At 37.3% G+C, this 22,540-nt stretch overlaps 1 protein-coding gene across 1 annotated transcript in view; it reads left to right on the forward strand.

The window, feature by feature from the left end:
• Positions 1–727: 727 nt before the first annotated feature.
• The window catches only part of ptgfrnb (prostaglandin F2 receptor inhibitor b), an 81,946-nt gene continuing 60,133 nt past the window's right edge, over positions 728–22,540 (forward strand). Inside the window, exons 1-3 of the mRNA XM_088331802.1 lie at positions 728–1,142; positions 16,104–16,216; positions 16,304–16,562. Coding sequence (XP_088187928.1) covers positions 1,079–1,142; positions 16,104–16,216; positions 16,304–16,562 — 436 coding nt within the window. The 5' untranslated portion in view covers positions 728–1,078. The remainder of the gene's footprint in view (positions 1,143–16,103; positions 16,217–16,303; positions 16,563–22,540) is intronic.

Raw genomic sequence — 22,540 nt, forward strand, 5'->3', positions numbered from 1 at the left:
TAATTCATTTTCGGCATTAAATTATCATTGGTAATACTGTATACTGATTAAAGGGATAACCACAAACCTGTCTTTTATAATTTTCTCCTTTTATACTTCCCTTTTTTATTAATTTCTTTATTCAACATAATAATTTGTAATATAATGAATCAAGGCAAGTGAGCCGTTTGAGAAACGGCTCTCTTTAATGAGTTGGGCCGAAAAAGCCGGTTCTCTAAAAAGAGACGGACTCCTATCACTACACATCTCGAACTTGTTTGACATGATTGATTTGCCGTTTCGTGAAAGTCGGTGTATACCGGATGGTACCGATAATTGACAAATTTGCGTTTTTCCGTACAGATTTTCTTGTACGTTGTACACGTCTTAAAATGCATAATAAACGTACTTTGTACGGCAAAAACGTACAGGTTGACAGGTATGTAATTCACACCGGATTTTTTCTCACTATCACTAATTAACTTAAAGGGACAGTGTATTATTTGACTAAAAATGTCAAATTGTCCTTGAAAGTGCTAAAAAAGAGCTTGAATTTGCCATTTAAAAGATGTACGAACCATGTTTCTTCGTTCTTTCTTTATGTGGTTCTCTCTCATCCTTTTCGTCTTTCTCTCTATTTCTTTCTGTCTTTATCTCTATCTCTCTTTATCCCTCTCTCTTTATCTCTCTATCTCTCTCTCTCGCTCTCTATCTCTGCTGCTCAATATCTCTCCCGCCTCCTCTCACTCTATCTTTCCCTTCCCACTTCTCTTCGAAGGCGGCCAACTTCCGGCCCCGGTCTGCAGTCTTGTACCTGCTTGGTGACTTAACATCCAGCGCGCAAATTTCAGCCGGTCCCGTCCCACAAAAACCTCCCCATGTCTGTGTCGAAGGTTTGGATATATCGCCTCCGCATTTGGACTCCGGACTGCGAGCGTTGCTAAAAGTGCCCGCCGGAGTTTCTTCTTGGAGGGTCCGACAGCCGCGGAAGAACAAGGAGGGCACTCTTACTTTTCCTTTTTTTTTTTTTCATTTTTTTACCCCCCACGCTGGACAAACAAAAGAAACGCGGTGGGGGGGATTCAGGATAATTGGCTTTATGGAGACCGGAATGATGGAAACATATATTTTGACGCTGCTGTGGGTTTCCACGCTCATGTGGGGTAAGTAAGACGCCTTGTTTGACAGCTCAACTCAAAATTCACGCACGAGGGGAATCTAAAATTCACGTTTAGTTTTAATACGCTTACTATTTGTGCCAGGAGACATCACTTTCGATCATTTAAGTGTAAGATTATATCTAACTTCACCCAGCAGACTCAAATTCCGATGCAGACAGCGACGACTTTCGTTGCTAATATGTTAAAAGTCTGATAACTTTGTATATTTTCACTTAAAGGGACAGTGTATAATATTTCGAGCCTCCTATTGGCACAACAATCTTCATTCAGTAAAAAACAACATTGAATGGAATTATAAACAAAAATACATGAACTATCACACAGGTTAATTTTTTTATGAATATTGAAATTTGTATTTCTTAGCGGAAGTTGTCATCACCATGTTTGTCTGTTATCTTGCTGCTACGGCTTGCATATGGCATGGGTTTTCGTTCGCATTAGACAATTCAGTGCCATCTAGTGGTCAAATATAATACACAGTACTTTTTCATGGTGGACTGTATATTATAAAGTGGTAAAGAACTTTATTAGTTAAAAAAGAAAACTATTGATTCAAAGAATAAGGAAAAATACATGAACTGTCCTATGAACTTGCCTTTTTATATGGTTGGTTGTTTTTTTGGGGCACCATTTTCTGTGGTGTGTCTTGGGCAAGGACAGCCCGGTGGAACCCATCCCTTTCCAGGCTGACATATGTTTCCACCCGGTCTCAAACCAGGGACCACACTTCGCTAAGTGACGGCCTCAAAGGACTAGAAACAAAGCAATAATCTATTGTACAAGTTTAACAACTGGATTGTCCACCTGGGTGTATAAAATCATGATATTTTAAGTATCCCTTTAAAATACTTTTAGGTGGAGAAATTTCAATTTATTTCATTAATGTGAATCAAACCTAGTGGGTGCTGACACCATTGTAGGTCATTTTCATGCTAAGGGTACCCCAAACAACCAAAAACCTAGAGAAAGGTTGGGCAAAAAATGAGATGAAAAATAGTGCACTTTAGTCACATTCAGATCCAGTAGTTTTGTACTCTTCCTTGTGCCTTTTAGCACTCATTTTCAGTTACACAACACAATACACTGACATCAAGTGGTCAAATATTCAAAATCGACACCTTCTATAATATATATTATCGTAGCATAAACATAATTAAAAGAAGCAAAAATAATTTAAGTAATCAGCAAAAATACATGAACTATTCTATAAACTTTTATTTTGTAAGGACTCGTTGGTTGAGAAATTCGTCATGATAGTAGGCCATCATGCTGCAAACCGTAGCTCAAAATAACAAAAACTGTGTCGTTTTCAGGTGCACTACACAATCGAGGGACATCTAGTGGTCAAATCATACTCACTTTCCCTTTAAGGTTATCAGTATTATAATACATTTTGACAGTAACATCACATTGAAAATCGAGTAAAAACCTAAACTGCTCGATTAATTAAAAAAAAAAAACATTTATGTGTTTTATTATGTTTGGTGCTTTATGTTCACTTTACATCTCTGTGATTTTTATTCATACATGTGATTTTTAGCACTGGTTTTCCGTTGTTTCAGTACAAAATCTAGTTGTCACATAAAACACACTGTCCTTTTAACTTTCTTTTTAAGGCATGAGCCTCAAACTATCATCCTGATGGCCGCAAATGACCCCGGGGGCTGTGAGTTTGAGATGATAAATGATGAGGAAAATGAGAAGCATGGCGTGCTTCAGCCACAAACTTTGTAATCTCCCTTGTGCTTTCTGACTCTTGTTTTTGGTTTCACAATACAAAACAGCAACACCTATTGGTCAAATGATGAACATGGTTCGATTAAAAGTAAGTGACCGTTGACAAATTATTTCACTGGGGTTTGTCGTCAGGTTGCTTGGAGGCTATATGTTAGCAAGTCTGACTCCTGTATATTACAATATGATTGCATAACAACAGTTGGCCAATGGCAAATTAAAGGCTAAATCTGACTACGTAGTTGAAAACCGAACAAGTACTTCCATAGTAATGTTTTTAACTCATATAGAAGAATCACCTACCAGTTTGGGACCACAAAAGGCACAATTAATTCTAGGGGTTAAACAACTAACCCGTACAGCATAAAAAAGGATTAAAAGTAGTTGAAAAGACTCTTAAAATATTTCAAGATTTTTAAAAAATGACATTATTACTATTTTTAATTGTCAAGTCACATTTATTTGTATAGCTCCTAATCACAAAATGTCTCAAAGTACTGCACAGGCCAAAATTACACCATCCCCTGATCTTAAGCTTACATGCAGGTAAGGAAAAATGCAAAATCTGTAAATTTAGACCATCTTGGAGAATGTTTTTGCAACAATTCCTCATTAGGGACTAAATCTGGCCACTTCTGATAAGATAAAGACAGCTCAATTTTAAATGTCTAGTTTTGGACTGGATCAAGTCTACAGGAGACCAGACCAGATTTACGCCAACATCTCAAAGACCAAATTACCACAAATGCCCCTACTCCCCCCAAAACACCTGTAAGTTTGGAACCCCGAGAGATACAGAAGATTCTAAGGGTTAAAAAAACTAACCTACAGGACATAAACTGGTTGAGAAGTTGCCACTGTTCCTTCCAGAAAACAACTTAAGTGGTTGGAACATGTTGGAAAAGTTTAAAATAATTAATTTTCAATATGTTTCAAAGACATATTTTGGGGAATTAATTTTTGACCAAATTAAATTATATAAATGCAACAATTACTTTTGGGGACTAAAGTCTTAACTTTTTGTGATTAAAGGCTATACAAATAAATATGACTTGACTTAAATCTGGTCTACGTTTGATGAGAAGATAACCTGGTTTTTGACGTCTATTTTTGGGGTAAATCGAGTCTAAAAAGGACCAGACCAGATTTATCTGAAAACCCAACAACCAAAAGACCAATAACATCTCCTAGTTGGGGGCACCGAGAGGTATAGCAGATTCGAAGGGTGAAACAACCAACCTACACAGCACTAATTGGTTAAAAATATGTCAGAATTACGTTCGAAAGACACCAAGGTGCCATCAATATCTTTTTGGTTGCGACGTTAAAGTAGAAATAGGGTCTTTGTCAAGACATCTGTTTTGTTAGACAAGGTCAAATAAACAACTACTTTTTTGCGACTACATCTTAACCACATATAAAGGTAAAATACTTAGTTTTGGACGTCTAATTTTGGACTAAATAAGTTTTAAACAGACCAGAACGGATTTGGCTCAAACTAGGCTAAAAGACTAAAAGCTGAATTATGGTCTGCAACTTGCTTTTTTTATCGCATTTGGGCCCCCCATTTTCTTCGATGTTCGGGTTGTGTAATTACAGTTAAAATATATCGATGTTTGTTGACAGTTTTTATTATTTATCATGGAAAAAATTATCATGATAATTAGCATCAGCATTTTATCGTCCAGGCCTAGTGTAACCCATTTAGGGTATGCACACCTCTTGGTTTGTAGAAGCTTGGAGAAACCAATAAGCGGATGACACAGTTTGAAAAATATAATTTTCGTAAAAATTTTGAACATTTACAACATACAATATTTTTTATAATATTGAGCCCAAATTTAAAAAAAAAGATGATCCTTTCAGTGAGTTTGTTCAAAAGGTCCCTAAAATCCATTTGGGGTTTAATTACAGTTAAAGTCAAGTCAAGGAAAATCCCGATAGAAACAATACTACCACGTGATCACTGGTGATGAAGGGTGGGAGTATTGGAAGCTCAAAATGGGTTGCTTGCCATCTATCTCGAGTCCAATGATCCAGGGAAGATGACTAGAGCTCCCAGGTCTACCTTGTAGGCAACTGGGGCGGCTCAGTTTCCAGGCAGTTCAAAAAAACTGATTTGAAATTTAAAAAAACATGCTTATGATATGTGAACAAAAAAATTACAGTTCTAAGTTTCATCCAAATATGATTCTGTACAACAAAATTATGTTTTGGTTTTTTTCAAAAGTAGATAATAAAATGTGTTACAGAAATTGAATAAGTTGTAATACTCTTTCACAATCTTAGTCAAAATATAGTATTTGCCACCTTTTAAGGCATTAATTTGAATACAAGTTTGTTTTTCTTTTACACAACATACATGCTTTTTGACAAAAATATATCAAAAACTAATTTAAACTTAGAAAATACTTATAGAAGCCCACAAGCTTAGCTTTCATAAATTTTGGTGTTTACCACTCTCATCTTGAAGATAAACCTTTAGAATTAGCGTACCAAGCTAGAAGGGGTCTTTTCTTATTGGAAAGTGCTTCAGACTGCATCAAGTGGCTCGGTGTACTTCGAAAAGAACATTTTGACCGTTTTATATTCTTAAAGGACTATACAAAAAGTGTCAGTTGAAATTATAGGGCGTATGTACCTTTTCATCTTGTTTTTTAACCACTCACAGAGATGGGACAATTGTGCGTGCGATCTCTTTAACTGTGTTAAGCTTGAGTGAGATATTGCCAGCGCAACTTATGATCATTTCCAAAATAAACCTTTATTTTACTCAAATGCACAATACAGATGAATAACAATAGAAAATATATACAAAGCTTTTGCTAACCCCTTCTTTTCAGTTAGGTTACAATAGTATTTATTTTGACCCTCTGCAACAAATTCAATAAATGCCTCCACCCCAAAAAACACCCAGTGATTGGGGACTCCAAGAGGTACAGTAGATTCTTGGAGTATAAAAACCATCCCACAAGGTACAAACTGGTTAAAAAGACGTCTATTTTCAGACTCTATTTGGTCTTTAATCAATCAGACCTAGCCTAGTCCAGTAAGATATTTTGGAGGTAAAGAATTCTAGACAAACTACTAGTAATTGTTTTCTACTGTACTGTACATTTAACTGTACTTTCAGGATTAAAATGTATGTACTCTTCCCAGTGTAACATCGTTGAACTTCTGTTAAGATCACTGTATTTAATTCAATGTTCATTTAACACTCAAAGTGTGGAGATACAGTATTTCCATGATCTGTGAACAGGGTTTTTTTAATTCACATGCTGAGTTTTCACAAACCGTTGGCATTGTCGGTTCCTTTTCAAAACTCGAGGCTGTGTCTTAAACATTGTCTTGGGTTGCCTGAATGTTTCAGCATCAGTGCCCTCACTAGGCCACCTTATTCACAAAATGACATTTGTAATTGGATGTTAAGTCAAAATGTGCAACTAAGACCATTATTTCAATTATTACTCATGGAGAGAATAGGCATCCTGACAGCTCTGACTAATATGAATTGAAAAGTGTTTAACCTGAGTTCTTTTGTCAGTTCTGGTTCTCTGGTTCCATTTTGCTTCTTATTATATTGTCCCATCTTTTTACTATAATCATTGACTACATTTACATAATGGATTAGTCTGACTAGGATCTGAATGAATTGAGTTTGCTTCGTCCCATTCCCTCTCAGGCAATCTGTTACATTTACATGTGTACACAAGGAATGTAACTCAAATGAATGATTGAAAGAGAATTGTTTACATACCTAGAGACAAATTACAAGGGTGACACCGGAGCAATATCATTACTCGAATAGATGTCGTTGCCGCGTATAACTCTTGACAATAAATAAAGGATGATTTCATTTATGTCACTCAACAAATTAAGCATAGTACAGTGCTTGTTTACACCATGCCCCAAAAATAAATGAGCCCTGTTGCTGTGTTTACATGGTGTGCTTGTACGGAGTTTACCAAAACCAACCAATATATTGTGTATACAACCAATATATTGTGTTCTACAAGTCCCATAGTGCATTGCACCTGGACTAATAACTTACTCTGATTTCTGTGTGTGTTTTCATGGCTTTGCAAAATCTGAATAACAATTGTCTTTATACTGGCAATAGTCTGTTTCTTATTGGGTTAATACCATTTTAGCTTTTCATCCTTATAAAACTACACATTATTATTATATATTATCCTTATAAAAGGCCATGAAACTATTTAGTCACCAACCAAATTTTCCCAAAGGCCTGAACGTTCTTATCATACTGACATCCGTTTAGTCATCACATTCGTATTGGTCACAAGGAGTTTGCTTAATTTAGTGATGTGTCAGATGCTCAAATGTCGCAAGCTCTCCTGCGGTGCGTCTCGTGTGATTCCGCCTTGGAGAAGTTGGAACTTGATAGTTGACGTTTACTTCCTTCCGTGAATTCCCATATTTCCACATAATGAGATTGTAAATTGACAAAAAACGGTAGGAAATAAAATAGATTGGTCTTAAACAATGACAAGTGGATAGACTTAGTACAGTCTAGTATGTCAACATACAAGACAGTAGGATTATTGTTCAACTTTTTGAGAAGTTAAAGCACCCTCCGTTTTTTTAAAATGTCATTTCCATTGTTAAAATTAAATGTTTCCACACCAAGTCTTTCAGGGAAATGTTTTTACTCTTGCAAGCTGTCTTAAAGGAACATGCAGTTCCTTTTAGGTGGGCCACAATCATACGCATCAGTGACCTGTATCGAAAAAAATGGTGCTAGTCCTCATCCGCAGTAAAATGTAATTGAGGATAATGTATCGCAGCCACACAAGTGAAATTCATGTTCGGTGAAAATGCAGTAACGCCGAAAAAAAAATTATGGTTGTCATCCCAAATCCAAGTGGAAAGGCCAAAAAGATCAGGTTTTGTAGCTGTGGAGAAAGAGTGAAACGTAGTGAAGCAACCTGTACGAGCCATTCCCTAAATGTAAACAATGACCTCTTTTCATACTCTGGGTAATAAGATCCTAATGTTCCATCCAAAATACAGCTTTATTAGGTTGAAAAGTAAAATTAAAAAAAATATAAAAACAGGACAAGAAGAAGAAATAAGTATTTTATTCATTTATAATTCATCCAAACTAATTCAACTAATTGATGGCTCCACTATTGACTGCGCTTTAGCCAACTGAATATTTTGATTTGTTACTTTTATTTCATGTACAGTCTTCCTGAAGTCGTGAATTTACAGTATTGACATTGTTTGGATTGAATTACTGTTGATGGAATATTTTTATTCTATGCGGAAAGGAAGACCCAACTGTAGTTAATAATAATTTAAGGAACAAAGCATTTTATCCAAAGCCACCAGATATCATGAGAACACAATCAAAATGAAGAATAAAGAACCTGTTGAATATTCAAAAATTAAATTTAGATACACTTTTTTTTCTTTTTGTAATTAAATTAATCGAAAAGGATCAACTACGAATGGTGCATTTATTTTGTTTTAAATATTGGAGTCCTGCAAAGGACATAGGATGACAGTTTGTCATTTTGATTATTATTGCACACTGTTGTTTTTACCATTATGAACTCAATACACATTGTCACTATCAGCCAATCATGTTGCTGTTCTTTGATTTTCCACATCCTTAAGGGCTTTTAATTGTAATCCTGTGCAGTCCTTCGAGACATTTTTGTGATTAAGGGCTATATAAACAAATGTGACTTGACTTGGCTGATCAGTTTTGTAACCTAGGAGATTTAATAAAAAGAAAGGTCTCAGGGGTGGTTGAAATTTCGTATCTGAAGTTTCGCTCTCGTGTACGGCACAGTTCTGAGCTCATAAGATCGAACCTCCTGTCTGGAGTTTGCATGTTCTCCCCGTGCTTGCGTGGGTTTGCTTCGGGCACTCCAGTTTGCTCCCACATTCCAAAGACATGCATGTCAGGTTAATTTGCCCGCCCGAATTGTCCCTAGGTGTGAATGAGCGAGCGAATTGTCTGTCCCTGTGTGCCCTGTGACTGGCTGGCAACCAGTTCAGGGTGGCAACCACTTTAGGGTGTCCCCTGCCCACTGCCCGAAGATAGCTGGAATGGGCTCCAGCACCCCCGCGACCCTACTGAAGATAAGCGGTGCAGATAATGGATGGATGGATGGAGGCTCGCTCTCCTGTCCTCCTTAAAATCTACTACTGTCCTCTCTCCTTATTTTCAGTGTACTATACTCTAAATTGACTGTTGGCTGATGTGACAAGTAGGATCAATTTGAATTGGCGAAATATTTTTAAAAGTTATCTGTATTATGAGTTTGACTGTGGTACAGCTTCTTACTATTCATGTGTAACCGCGGTGTACTGTACTTGTCCCACCAAAGATCCACATTCACGCTGGACTGGATGATGAGGTTTTTATTAGAGTTTCTGAAGATGAAATGAGTCACAACATTAACTTCCCTGCTGGCTTTGATCTCTTTGATCTCGTTGGCAGCTCGCTCTGTAGACTGCCCAAATTATATCAAAGAGCTTTTTTTTCAATTTATAAAAATACATTTTAGAATATCACAATACATTTTTACATCTATTTTAACAAGATACTTTTAACAAGAGATCGTATAGTGGTTTAACGTTTACAATAAATTCAACATATTTTTCGTTAGTCTGAATTTTAACCAACATCATCCTTTTTATATATATATATATATATATATATATATATATATATGGGAAAATAGAAATAATAACAATATTGAGTATAAAAACGGATACAATTCACCTGCAAATGAAATGAGTCACAACATTAGCTTCTCTGCTGGCTTTGATCTCTTTGATCTCTATAAGGGGAATTAACATTTTAGCACAACAGCTTGACAACAATCAATCACATTACTGTGCATGTTGAGAGATTTGTCAGCTGTGGTTATAATGTTTAAAATTACCTTTTTTTCGTGGAGCACCAAAAGATGTGTCTTACCATTGGCAGCTCGCTCTGTAGACTGCCAACAAAACCCCGCCTTCTGGTCACATGTCAAAAGCCAAAACAAACCCTATCCCATACCAGCAGGTGGCACTGTTGTACTCATCATTGCAGGACACTTACCAAAAACTATACACATAATTCAGTACGAATTTCAATAAAACAAAAGTTGTTATTACACCCGTTACACATGTTTCCTTTTCCGGCACTACTCGCTATACAAATCCATAAACTGACTATCACAAATGAGCTGCCTGAACAATCGCAGCTGCCATTTAGCAGCAAACTCACGCGACCTTTGACTGCACTGGCTGAAGCGACTCGGGTTTGATACCTTGCACGGATATAGAACAAGAATGAAAACAGAGGTTGGAAATTTGTGTCTGGTTTGAGGTGTTGGGCCAGACTATTAAACTGACAAGTTTTTACGCCTGTGGGACTTTATACCTTTAGTTAAGGGCAAAGTTCAGTTGGAGATCTAAGCTGGGCGGGTCAAAGTGTTCGGTGTCTACTCATCAGTGTTTGGTTTTGTATGGTTAACCGTATTTTCTGGAGTATAAATTACACCAGTTCCATAAGTTTTCTGGGTGTGCAAACTACCTCAGAATTGTGTTTTTTTTTTCTCACCTTGGACAATCCATTAGTTATACTTCGAATGCCTTTTAGCCAGCCTATTTTCAAATGTTAATGAATTTGGAAGGTCATTTAATGGGCAATGTGTTTTGCCTCTTGACAAGTTTAGATTTTAGTAGACACTCAAAATTAGGTGACACGACATCAATGAATTTTGAATGTGCAAGGAGCACAATAAAGGGCACAAACTTCAGATAAGAAGATCAGACCTTTCTATTAAATTAAATCTCTTGGGTTACAAAAGCAGATCCACCCTAAAGGGTGTGGAAATCGAATAACAGCAACATGATTGGCCGATAGTGACAATGATGTAAACAGTTACCATAGTCAAAACAACGAACAGCAGTGCTCAATTATAGTCAAATAATGAACTAAAACCCCGTGCAATCTACTTTGGAGGTGCCCTATATAAAATACTTAATACAATAAAACAATAAATATTCCCTTCATCATTGGGTACCTATCTCACATCGTCATTTGCAAAAATGATCCTGTTTGTAAAACAAAGCTTGCTTGCTTTTCATATAGATTTGTCTTTCTACATTTATTTTAAAAACTGCACATACTCGCCTAGACAGGCTTACCTTCAGGTGTTTATTTCACCCCGTCTGAAATCCACTCACAGGATCCTAGGGATTCACTCCCGCTCTGGTTATAGTTTTAGGAGGTAAATAACCATTGATGAACTTCCGGTAATTGTTTTCTCTTATACAGTACATTAAAATCTGCTTACGAGCTTAAAAAGTATGTACTGTACTTTGCTCCCGTGTAACATATATTAATTAATAACTTGGTACTCGTTAATAATCCGGTGCTTGAATACCAAATTCTTTTAGTACCGAAACATTTATTCCCAGACAAAGTAATATTATTTATCTATATGTTCCTAAGCATTACGAAGTACCCAAAGTCTTAATAAAACGTGTACCTAAACAATATTATTATTATCATTATTATTATGTGTGCATAATAAAGTTCACCCTTCTTGTTTTTCGTAATAATTTCTCTTTTCAACTCTATCATTGCTCTCACTGTTTTCAGAATTTCCTTCCTCTAACTTTTTTGAATCCATCATTATTGGCAAAAAAAGCAATAAAACAAGTTAAATGACAATGCATTTTCAATGTGTGGTGTTGGACTGACTAGCTCCCTTAAAAAAATGCTACCGAAGTAGCAAAGATTTATGATACATATCACCCGGTCATGCATTTGTCTTTCAATGTGTTCAGGTTGATTCAATCTTTCGCTTGAACGCTGCTGCAAAGTTGTTCTAATATTATCGATTTAATACCAATTTGTTTGAATAGAGTGATTCACTGTAGAAGTTCAAAAAATACAGTGATATATTTTACTAAACGAATAACCAAAAGGAATAAAAATGAAATCTGAAATTATTTGAATTTTTGTATGTATGAGTGAAATATCTAGCAACAGAAACCAATCTTATGTTAACTAGGGACCATAGTGCTAATGCTCAGGAGTAATAACACCCCATTTGTTCTTGATTTGAGAGCTTGCTTTAAAATATCCGTAACTAATTTTTTTTATCGAGCTGTTACTTTATTGAAGGTGTAAAACTGTCATAAATACTACACTGAAAAAAAAACGACCAAGCTCCTTGGTAATAAATCTGCATGGCTTTGAAACAGCTGCTGGCAATAATAGTGTGGCAAACACGGTCTACGGAAAATGATCATTACCATCTTGTCCAAACTGTTGACAAAAGAGCTTCAATCGAAATTATAAAAAAAACCTGGATAATAAGAACATTATCGATCGCTAATGAAATAAGAAATGACTTACTGTTCATACTCATCTGAATAACTCTTTTTCTTTCTGCTTCCTGGACAATCGTCATTCACATGAATTCTCTTTTAGCTGCAACTTGGTTGTGTTTTCTACTGTTCCTCTCACTCTGCATGTTGATGCGTGTCCACTTTGTTAACTTGGTGTGGAATGGGTGCAGAGTTTTGTGCCATATACATGCATCTAAGTCAATGATTGTAGGTGTGCAATGTCTGTCTGTAACTCTTAGAATAGAATTGTCTTGATTGTCATTGATAACAGCGTAGTGTACCATTGACAGGACATCTATATTCTACTGCGATACTAAGCTTTACAGACAAAATCTCTGAACAACATAACTCTTTTTTTAGATTAATTCACGTTTTTTGTGTGTTCATATGACAATACTGTTGGGAAATACAGAATACTATAAGCTTGAAATGATGCTGACTACCTTAACATTGAATTGTCTTTGTCATTGATGACAACGTAGAGAAACATTGAGTAAGCCAGAATTTACACGTATAACTCGTCTCTATACTATAAGACCCACAGTGCTTTGCGGCATAAAAATATCCTTGATGAGGGAAACTGAACGTGGGCACAAGAAATCTGATTGCTCAAATTCGTATACATGCACAAGTAATCTGAAAATTACAGTACTAAACCAAGTATTGCAATCGGAATACTCTGACCAAGACCTTAATACGATTTCTGTGTGTGTTTACGTGGAGAGTATATTTTCATGCTGCTTTAATCCTACATCCAAGCTCATTGGCATCCCTCAACATACTTGATCTGGTAAGGAGCATTACTTTAAAAGTCCCTAGTCAACTCCTAACTTGGGCACATTGTTTCCATCTATTGGTTCCTACCAATATTCTCCCATCTGTACATGATCAGAAAACTTGCAATAGTCTATTTCTGATAGATTGTTGCCTGTATGTAAACGCATATACCTTATTGATTTTCTTTTAAGCCTTTCAGTGGTACTTTAAAAAATCTAACACAAGCAAGGGGAAAAATAAGAATACCATTATTGGTAAAGTAATTCTGAAAAATGAAACTTGAAAAAAGTTCAAGGTATCAAACTCGCATATCTTTGAATTTGCAGTGCAGCAAAAGTAAACCTAATCGATTTCTGGTAGAAGTTTTTTATCTGCACTCATATGGCATCTTACTTCATTTTGAGATTATTTTTAATTCAACAAAAACTCATTAAATGGGTTTTGAAGAGTGTGTATCTGTCACATCTCATCAGATTAGTTTGTAATTAGTTTTGAGGAAGTGGTGCATGAGGCTTCTTTGATTTGTTTAGTTGAATTCTCATTACTATACTTAGGCTAGATAAGAGTGCTTCCAGGCTCTGGCTTTTAAATGCACAAAATTATGTTGGTCTTACTTTGTACATAGAGGTAACCATTTGCAGTTTTTTTGTGATTTAGGCCAAGATCTCTAAATAGTTAGTTGAAAAACAGGATACGGGAGTTTTGTTTTTTTATCTGATTCCGCGTTTTACCTGAGTTGTGTTAGGCACATATTTATTTGATAGACCAGATCAAACGGTTTCAAAACAATGCTTAAGAAGACAAACCCCTCTCTGTTTTAGGTGTCCAATTTGTCCTTTCCAGAGACTATAGAGACTATCCCAAAAAAATACTTATTCTTACGTACCTTCTCAGTTTGTTTGTGATAGTGTACACAGCCCAGACAAATCATTTGCTGCTCTCTACCCAGTCTGGAGGACATCATTGGCTCTTAATTCTTCAACAGAGCCACCAAAATTAAAAAAGGAGTCCTCTTACCTTGGACACCACCTCCTTTGAATTGATGCCCAGCGGTCAGACGCTACAGGTCCATTAAAAGAATAGACTTACAAGCTAAGACAGATTCTTTCCCAAGGCCATCTCAACCCATAAGAAGTGCACAAAACTGAGAAAAAAATATATTGCCCATGTGTAGAACTATAATTATATCATATGTGTATTCTTCGACTTATTTTGGAAATACAGTATGTTGCAGCTGAATGTCAATGCACTATTCTGATACACATACAACTCAGGCCAGTCTCCAAACACTACCTTATGAAAGGTTATTCCTTGTCATCCTTACATTCTTTATTATTATCTTAAAGACTTAAACAGATTATTATCATGTTTTTATTCCAATCAGTTATTTTATAATAATGTATTTAACTCCCAGTAAAAAATAAAAACACTTGCAAGCTGGGGAATCCACGAAAGAACTAAACCCCACAGCTTTAACAATGTCAAAAAGGCGTTTAAAAGATGCCAAGAATGTCATTGCTCTATTTTTCATTGCACTATTTTTGTAATGCACTTATTAAAACTTGGGCCATTCTCCAAGCACGACCTTGTAAAATGTTTGCCTGTTTGTGGTTGGTTGGTTGATCCCTTAACCACTAGAGTTGTAGGGGCACCATTTCCTGTTGTGGGTCTTGGGCAAGTACAGCCTGGTGGTGCCCATCCTATTCCAGGCCAACAAATGTTTTTATCTTACTTTTCTCTTTTAATCATCGATTATATTTTTCCCAATCAGTTCTTTTATAACATGGCCTCTAACTCTCTAAGAAATACAAAAAAGTGTTAAAGTTGGTGACCCAGCAAAACAACTATACCACACACATTAACAGGGTTAAAAAGATGTTGAAAATTCAAAAGGATGCCAAGATTTTTAGAATGTTATTACACTTTTTTATTTGCACTGTTTAACCCAATCTCAAATCACTACCTTGTAAATATTTATCCTACAGTATTTACCCTAACATTCTTTTTTTAAGCAAGCTTGAAAATACGTTAAAAATATGCTAAGATTACAAGAATGCCACCTTTCTCTTTTAATCCTTTATTGTATACCATATTATTTGTGTATAACCTGAATCCCGGAATTTAAATTAAAAAAAAAAAGGTATAAAATTGTAAAGTACAAAGCACTGAGTAACTAATGTAGTTGAATACATGCAGAAATTATTACATTTGTTTATTGACAATGTAAACCATGAACATAATACCCATCCATCCATCCATCAATTTTCCATACTGCTTATCCTCACGAGGGTCACAGCGGTTCTGGAGCCCATCCTAGTCATCTTCGGGCAGTGGAAACCCATAACTGGTTGCCAGCCATTTGCAGAGCACACATGGAGACTCTCTTTCTCATTCACACCTAGAAATTATTTGGACTGTGGTCAATTAACCTGAGGAAACCGGAGTGCACAGAGAGAACTCACACAAGCACGAGGGGGAACATGTGATAACTGGAATTGAACCCAGGATCTTTGCACCATGGGACTGTGCGCTAACCACCCAGTCACTGAGCCATTTTAACACAATACCAATATAATATTTTACAAGGTATTTATTTAAAGTCCAATTCATCTTTAAATTCACCAAAGTGTTGTTTTTCATCGTGCTTTTTTGCGTTTATATCTTTCAGGATGACTTTCTTTATTGTCTAACATTTGTCTCTAGTCCATTGAATAAAAATAGATGAGATAAGATCTAATGCCTTTCATATGACATCTATATCACTGGTGGCTTTCACTATAGTGGCGTGGATTCGATTCCTGTTGCATGCAATGTTTGGTGATTTTATTCAGGACAATTTTTTGGCTGATCAATCATTGCATGAATACGTGTATGACGTACATCTAAACTTTAAGGTTTTAAGATTAAAAAAGGCATATTATTAACAAATATATATGATATGTTTATCCTAAAGGTTTTTGTCTAATCTCGTAGACAATGTTCACTACATTGTTATCAATGACAATAAAGCCATTTCAAAATCAAATTTGTTGCTTTTAATTTAAGGTGGATGCTTCGCCCGGGTGGTGACTGTATCTCCCGGCCCTTTGATCCGTGTGCAGAGTCAACCAGTCTCCATCAGATGTGATGTCAATGACTACATGGGTCCCCGTGAGCAGGTTTGGACATTCTACTCTGCTTCTTCTTAAGTGTTTTTCCGGTACTTCTGGTGTCCAGATCTGAGCTTCTCATCTACTGGCCCTCAGGACTTTGAATGGATGATGTCAAGGGAGGCGAATGGACAGCGCATTAAAATAATCTCCACCTTTGATGCCAGTTACTCGCACCAATCGCTCACCCAGCGCGTGGCGTCCGGGGACATCTCGATGATGCGTCTCCAGGACAATGCTGTGGAACTAAAGATAGCGGAAGCCAAATCACAAGACGCCGGCTTCTACTGGTGCCAAACGCCTAGCACCGACTCTGTCATGAGTGGCATTTATGAGGCTCAAGTCCAACTCATCGGTATGAGGAAGTGTTTGTGAGTGGTTGTTTGTGTGCATGAATGAGTGTTCCGATTAGTGTAGCGTTTGACCAGGCTAGCTTGTTTGACTTTTTGAAGTGAGTTTATCTGTATACGGTTCATTTAACAGCCAGTGCCATGACTTAGCAATGCTCTACTAAACATGTTCGAACTGTAGCACACGAGCAACCACTACAGTTTCTTATGTATGGCTTCGATTTGGACCTTCATGTGGATTTGCTTTAAGGACAAAAAGTGGGACCTCTAGGCCAAAACAAGAAGATATAATTCCTAATGAGGTGTTCAAGGCCTGTGAAAAAATGCTACCTTACTACCTTCATCCATCCATTTTCCATACTTAATACATTAGATTCTCAGGATACAACATTTATCTGTATGAGATGGGTATTGTGAGGTGAATTTATTTTATGGCGGGGGATAATTAGCTAAGATCTGCTACCCCAGGAAAAAATAAATAAAATTGTATACACATTTTGAACATGACAAAATAGTATATAGTAAGTAGACACTTAAAATAAAGAGAAAAGACATTACTGGATTCCGAACATGCAAGGACGACCGGGAGAGAAAACTTCAGGTTTGGATTTCCCACCCGTTTTGAGACCTTTGTTTTGATTACATATCCTAGGTTAGAAAAGCAGTTCCGCCCTAAAGTTGTTGGAATGAAAGAACAGTAACATGATTGGGATATAGAGACAATCATATAATCATCAAAACAATGAACAACAATGCACAATTATAGTAAAAATAATGACCTGGCATCCCATGAAATGTCCTTTGCAGGTGCCCAATATTAAAAACAGAATTAACCTTTTAATCTTATATACGCTTTTAGATAACAGTATAAATTGATAGACACATAAAAGAAAATGTAAATTTTAGTTACCTTTGTTGACTTGACTTAAGCTGGTACAGTTGTGTAGTGGGTCGATGCTGAGGGGGAGAAGACTGCCAATTGTAATTAAAACTGACCTTAAAAATTCCATTTATGAGGATTTTCATGTCCCTTAAAGTCTTTGTTACTTTAATCGCCTCATTATTTCTAATAATTCTCTTGATCGTCAATATTCCCTTAGTAATGGTAGTTATGCGTGTGCCTCCATTGTATTCCTTGGTAATCGCAACCTTCGTTTCCATGCTATCATGTCTGCTTCTATCTATGAAATACAATTCAAACCATACAGTATTGTATCACACTATCTCTCTAACTATTTACAAAGCAGACTAGATTCTGAACTGTACCAAAAGAGAGAAAGAAATTGTGGGATTCATGATGTCGTAAAGCAAACCAATAGCAGACCAGCATCTTCTATGACCTTGACCGATCTTAGAGACGGCCATACACACGAACACCGCACAGTTTGAACTTCAAAACTTCAAAAGGGTTTTTTTTCTTTCAATTTTTGGTTGTTGTTGATGTCGTATGGTGAGGAAAATGGGGGTATACTATGCCTTGTATTATAATCGCATGCATGGATTGAGACCACTTTCCACATGTGCAGCATTTTTTTTTTTTTTTGTAAAATCGCCTCTGTCTTCAGAACTTGACCTTGCTCACCAAAGCAAGGAGACCTGCCAGTTCGCCCTTGCCAAAAGGCGGTGAAAAATGGCAGCGGGATTACGCTTTGCTCGCAGAGTATAGGCACCTAAGGTTCGTTTGCCTGGCTACAGATAAAATTTGTAAAATAGATCAAATCAAAATGTATTTGTACAAATCTCTCGAGACAACAAATCACAACTCAAAGCTCTGTATAAAGCATTCAAAGTACAATAAATAAATAAAATCCCCCCTTTTTACCACCCAACATTTAGGAAAGGTAAATGCACGGATACACATACAATGGTTAAAATAAAATAAATACTAAATAAAAAAAGGTTGAGTAAATACAATTATGACCTTGCACTGACTAACCATGTGAGGAAAGGGTTAATTGTTGGGCCCGTTACATTAAAAAATGAATTAGTTGTAGTTACTCACTACTTTTTCCAAAATGTAATTGAGTTAGAAATCTTAGTACTATATTGTAAAAGTTACTAGTTACCAAAAAAATGTAACCATTTCCATTCCTTTCAAAATACATTGTTGCATGTCAAATATTTTTTTTATAAGTTTTCTGAGCAGTATTTGTGTCAGTTGAATAGAGGAGAACAAAAAGGGACTTAAATAGGTGCTGTTGCCTCCGGACACATGATTTGCAATCAGCAAATGGCACCCGGACCATAGTTTGGACACCCCTGATCTGGTGCAAAAGCCGCCTTTCTTCTTTTTTTTCTGAGCTCAAGTCTTGCATAATTTGGCCTATTTTATGATTCAAAAAGAAAACCTTGTCTTCAGCATTTTCCTTTGAATTTAATTGGGTTTCTGGTCTGCAGTTCGTTTCCCAAATATGTAAATAACATTGTCCTGTGTCAGTGTAAATACGCTGCTATCCTTATTTCTTACAGGGAAATGAAAAGGTAGGCGTGTTTTGTACTTTTAAAAATATATTTGACACAAAACACCATGAAGCCGGGAACAGGTTATTTAGTTCCATAATGCACAATCATGTTCAGCTGCTCCCAAGCTCACCTCCCTTGGCACCTTGTTAAATTTAGACCTAAATTAACTCGGCAGTACTGTTATGTGGAGCGTGCGTGCACGTTGCCATGCACGGGGCGACAAATATTCATGTTGTTTGTGTGTGAGGGAGCTGCTTGGTTGTTAGACGAGATGATGAGTCGGATTTGCTGCTGCAGGGCGCATACCAGTCGAGACTTGTGCACAGCGCTCACACACAAGCAGGCGTCGTCTATTTCCCTGATGAGGGTTTGGTTATGTAAGAAACAAGTGAAGTGGAGGTCGCTACGGGTTTGAAAACTTGGTTCAGGCAAGATTTAATTGATAGTGCAAAACATGGATTAGTTTTTTGTTCTGCCTTAGCTATCTGTCATCAACAATCATATCACAGCCGCACTGACCACAAGTTGCCCCGGACTGCAATTGTGGTTTCACTAAATCTTTTCCTACTTTTTTCATTAGGAAATGCATATAACCCTGACGAAGTTGACAATTCTCATCCCCCAATAATGGTGTCCCCAACATAGTTAGCAACATGTATACAGTGGATCATATTTCCCCTCTGTTATGTTCTGTGGAGGCAGATCCACGCGCAGATACACGAGCTGGGTGACAAGAGTTTATCCGGGGCAAAAGTAATTAACCAAAAGTGCGCCGCTCATCGGAGATAAATGAAAAACATAGTTCGGAAAAACTCACTGCTGGCAAAGTTGAGGGAGTCGGGGATTGATCAAATACTGCTATCGGGGGATCAGGAAACATGCGCAGGCAGGGACATCAAACAGGCAGGCAATGATCCGACACCTTCTGCTGTTGGCACAGTCCTTAAATGCCCTTCTACTGATTAGAATCAGGTGCAAGTAATGTATACTGGTGTGGCTCCTTCAGTCCGTCTGCTTGTTGGCATTGTCTTAAGGATGGTTTCAACATTATCGAAGAAAAAATGTGCAGATTTTTTTGAGATTTCCTTTTTTAACTCAAGGAAAAAAAAGATTATGTGCTAACACTCACTGTTTATGATTTGGATTATTTCAGAATTCTGTCTCCAAAATCACAACACCTAAAAATTGTGGCTGGTGTGTCCTGAGCAGACCTCGATTTAAGTGTTGTTTTTTTGAGTCATTCCTAAGACTTAAAAAGTGGTCGGCGGCGCCCTCTGTTGGCTGCGGCTGCATCGGCTCGCTACAACGGGTCAGGTGCAATCGACATTTCGTTCTGTGTACATTGTTACACAGAATGACAATACAAGGAAATTATTATTATTATTATTATTATTATTATCATGTACATCAAAGATCGGGTTGTAAATATAAATCATTTTTCTCCTCATGCGGAAGAAGGCATTTCCAGTCCAAGACCGTTCTTAATATAATCTCGTCTTGATAAGCTGTTGAAGGTTAATTCCAAATGACTATGTTTACATGCAGGGAATAGTCACAATCTGTTTGTGTGTGTGGGGGGCGGGGCAACAATCATTGCATTGTAGACAAACCTTACGATGCTCCTTAGACGTATTCTGATCAGAGAACCAAAGCACCTGCGGCGTCATTAAACAAATAGACGTTGTTTCTGCCTTTAACATGACATTATACAAAGAATGATTTTCATAGATGCCATTCACTAAAATTAACAGTCATGATTTTTTTCTCTGTGGTTTGAAAGCCTGCTCGATTACCGGGTTCTTCCTGTTAACAGGATCACCCGTATGTAGCTTGCCAACAGCATGAACTTACACTATACACGGATAGATATAACTGGGGCATAGTCAAGTCAAGTGTAATGTATTTATATAGCCCTTAATCACAAAAACGTCTCAAAGGACTGCACAGATTACAATGACACAGTTACCTGATCTTAAACCAACATGCGGGCAAGGAACAACTCAAAACCTCAGCGTGAGGAAAAAGAGAAACCTTGAGAAGGGACCTCACAAGTGGTATCCCCCTTTCAGGATGACCAGGGTGAATTACATTTAGCATTACAGTACACAAACATAGTAAACACTAGGTAACATGTTGAAAATTTGTCCGGAAAGTGCATCACAGCAGCGACGCCCCCAGCCTGTAAACTAGTCCAAAAAGTCTATGACGGCCACGACGCAGCTTCCCATCTCTGCCAGCTGGTCCATGCAGGCGTTCACATGCTTCAGGTCAAACGCTGGTCCCCTGACTCATCTCAAATCGTCCTTCTCCTTCATATCACCACCAGGCAGGCAGTCGGAAAAAGACAGGACATTACTGAATATGAGGTAGGCATCAATCATAAGCTTTGGAATGGAAGTGCGTCATAAGCCTTGATTTAAAAACTTCCATTGAGGTTGCAGATCTTATCTCCGGAGGCAGGGCATTCCATAGCACCGGGGCCCGGATGGAGAACGCTCTCAAGCCTGCAGACTTTTTGGCTCTCGGAGTCACAAGTAGACCGGCATTTTACGAGCGCAGACTCCGTGCAGGAACATAGGGGGAAATCAAATCAGAGCGATAAGAGGGTGCAAGTCCATGCAAACATTTGTATGTTAATAAGAGAACCTTAAAGTCACATATTAAGTGGACTGGGAGCCAGTGCAAGTTTGCCAATACAGGAGTAATATGCTCAAACTTTTTGGTTTTAGTCAAAAGTCTAGCTGCCGCATTCTGAAGCAACTGCAAACTTTTGATGCTAGACAACGGGAGACCAGAAAGCAATACATTACAGTAATCAAGCCGAGAAGTAATAAACACATGAATTAAAACCTCTGCATCTGATTGGGACAGCATCGAACGATTCTTTGCAATATTACGGCGGTGGTAGAAAGCTATTCTGGTAATATTTTTCACGTGTGACTGAAACAACAGATTAGGATCAAATATAACACCTAGATATTCATCTAAGGTGCAGAATATAAAATGGAATTGGCCCAGATAATCTACCAATACACATGAGGCTTTTTAAGCAAGTAAAGCAGAGTTTGCATCTATCACTCCTCCCTCTACTGCAAGCCCAGAGTGCTTTGCTTCAAAAAAAATAATCCCGGATGGAGGAACTGTACGTGGATACAAGCAATTCGATTTCTCGAATGAGAAATCGGAAAGTGAAACGACTGACCCAGCCATTGCAATCGAAAAACTCTGACTCAACCATTATCATAGTTCTGTGCGCATTTACATGGCTTAACATAACCAGAATAGCAGTGATAGTCAGACTTCAATTAGACAATTCCCTGCATGTAAAAAATGAGCATTGTTTCAACAAGGCAGGTAGCGAATGCCAATAATTCAGAACCAAGACAATCTCTGTGTTTTCGCCACCAATCAAGAAGGAAGTAAAGATAAGTCCAATGAACTGCTCAGCAGCCAAAACACAACAATAAATTTGATTTGAATACATCTTCACGGTTGATAAACTTGTCAGAAACTCGACTCA

This window comes from Urocampus carinirostris, chromosome 3 (assembly GCF_059441175.1).
Source record: "Urocampus carinirostris isolate Australia breed hairy pipefish chromosome 3, RoL_Ucar_1.0, whole genome shotgun sequence".
Classification (NCBI taxonomy): domain Eukaryota; kingdom Metazoa; phylum Chordata; class Actinopteri; order Syngnathiformes; family Syngnathidae; genus Urocampus; species Urocampus carinirostris.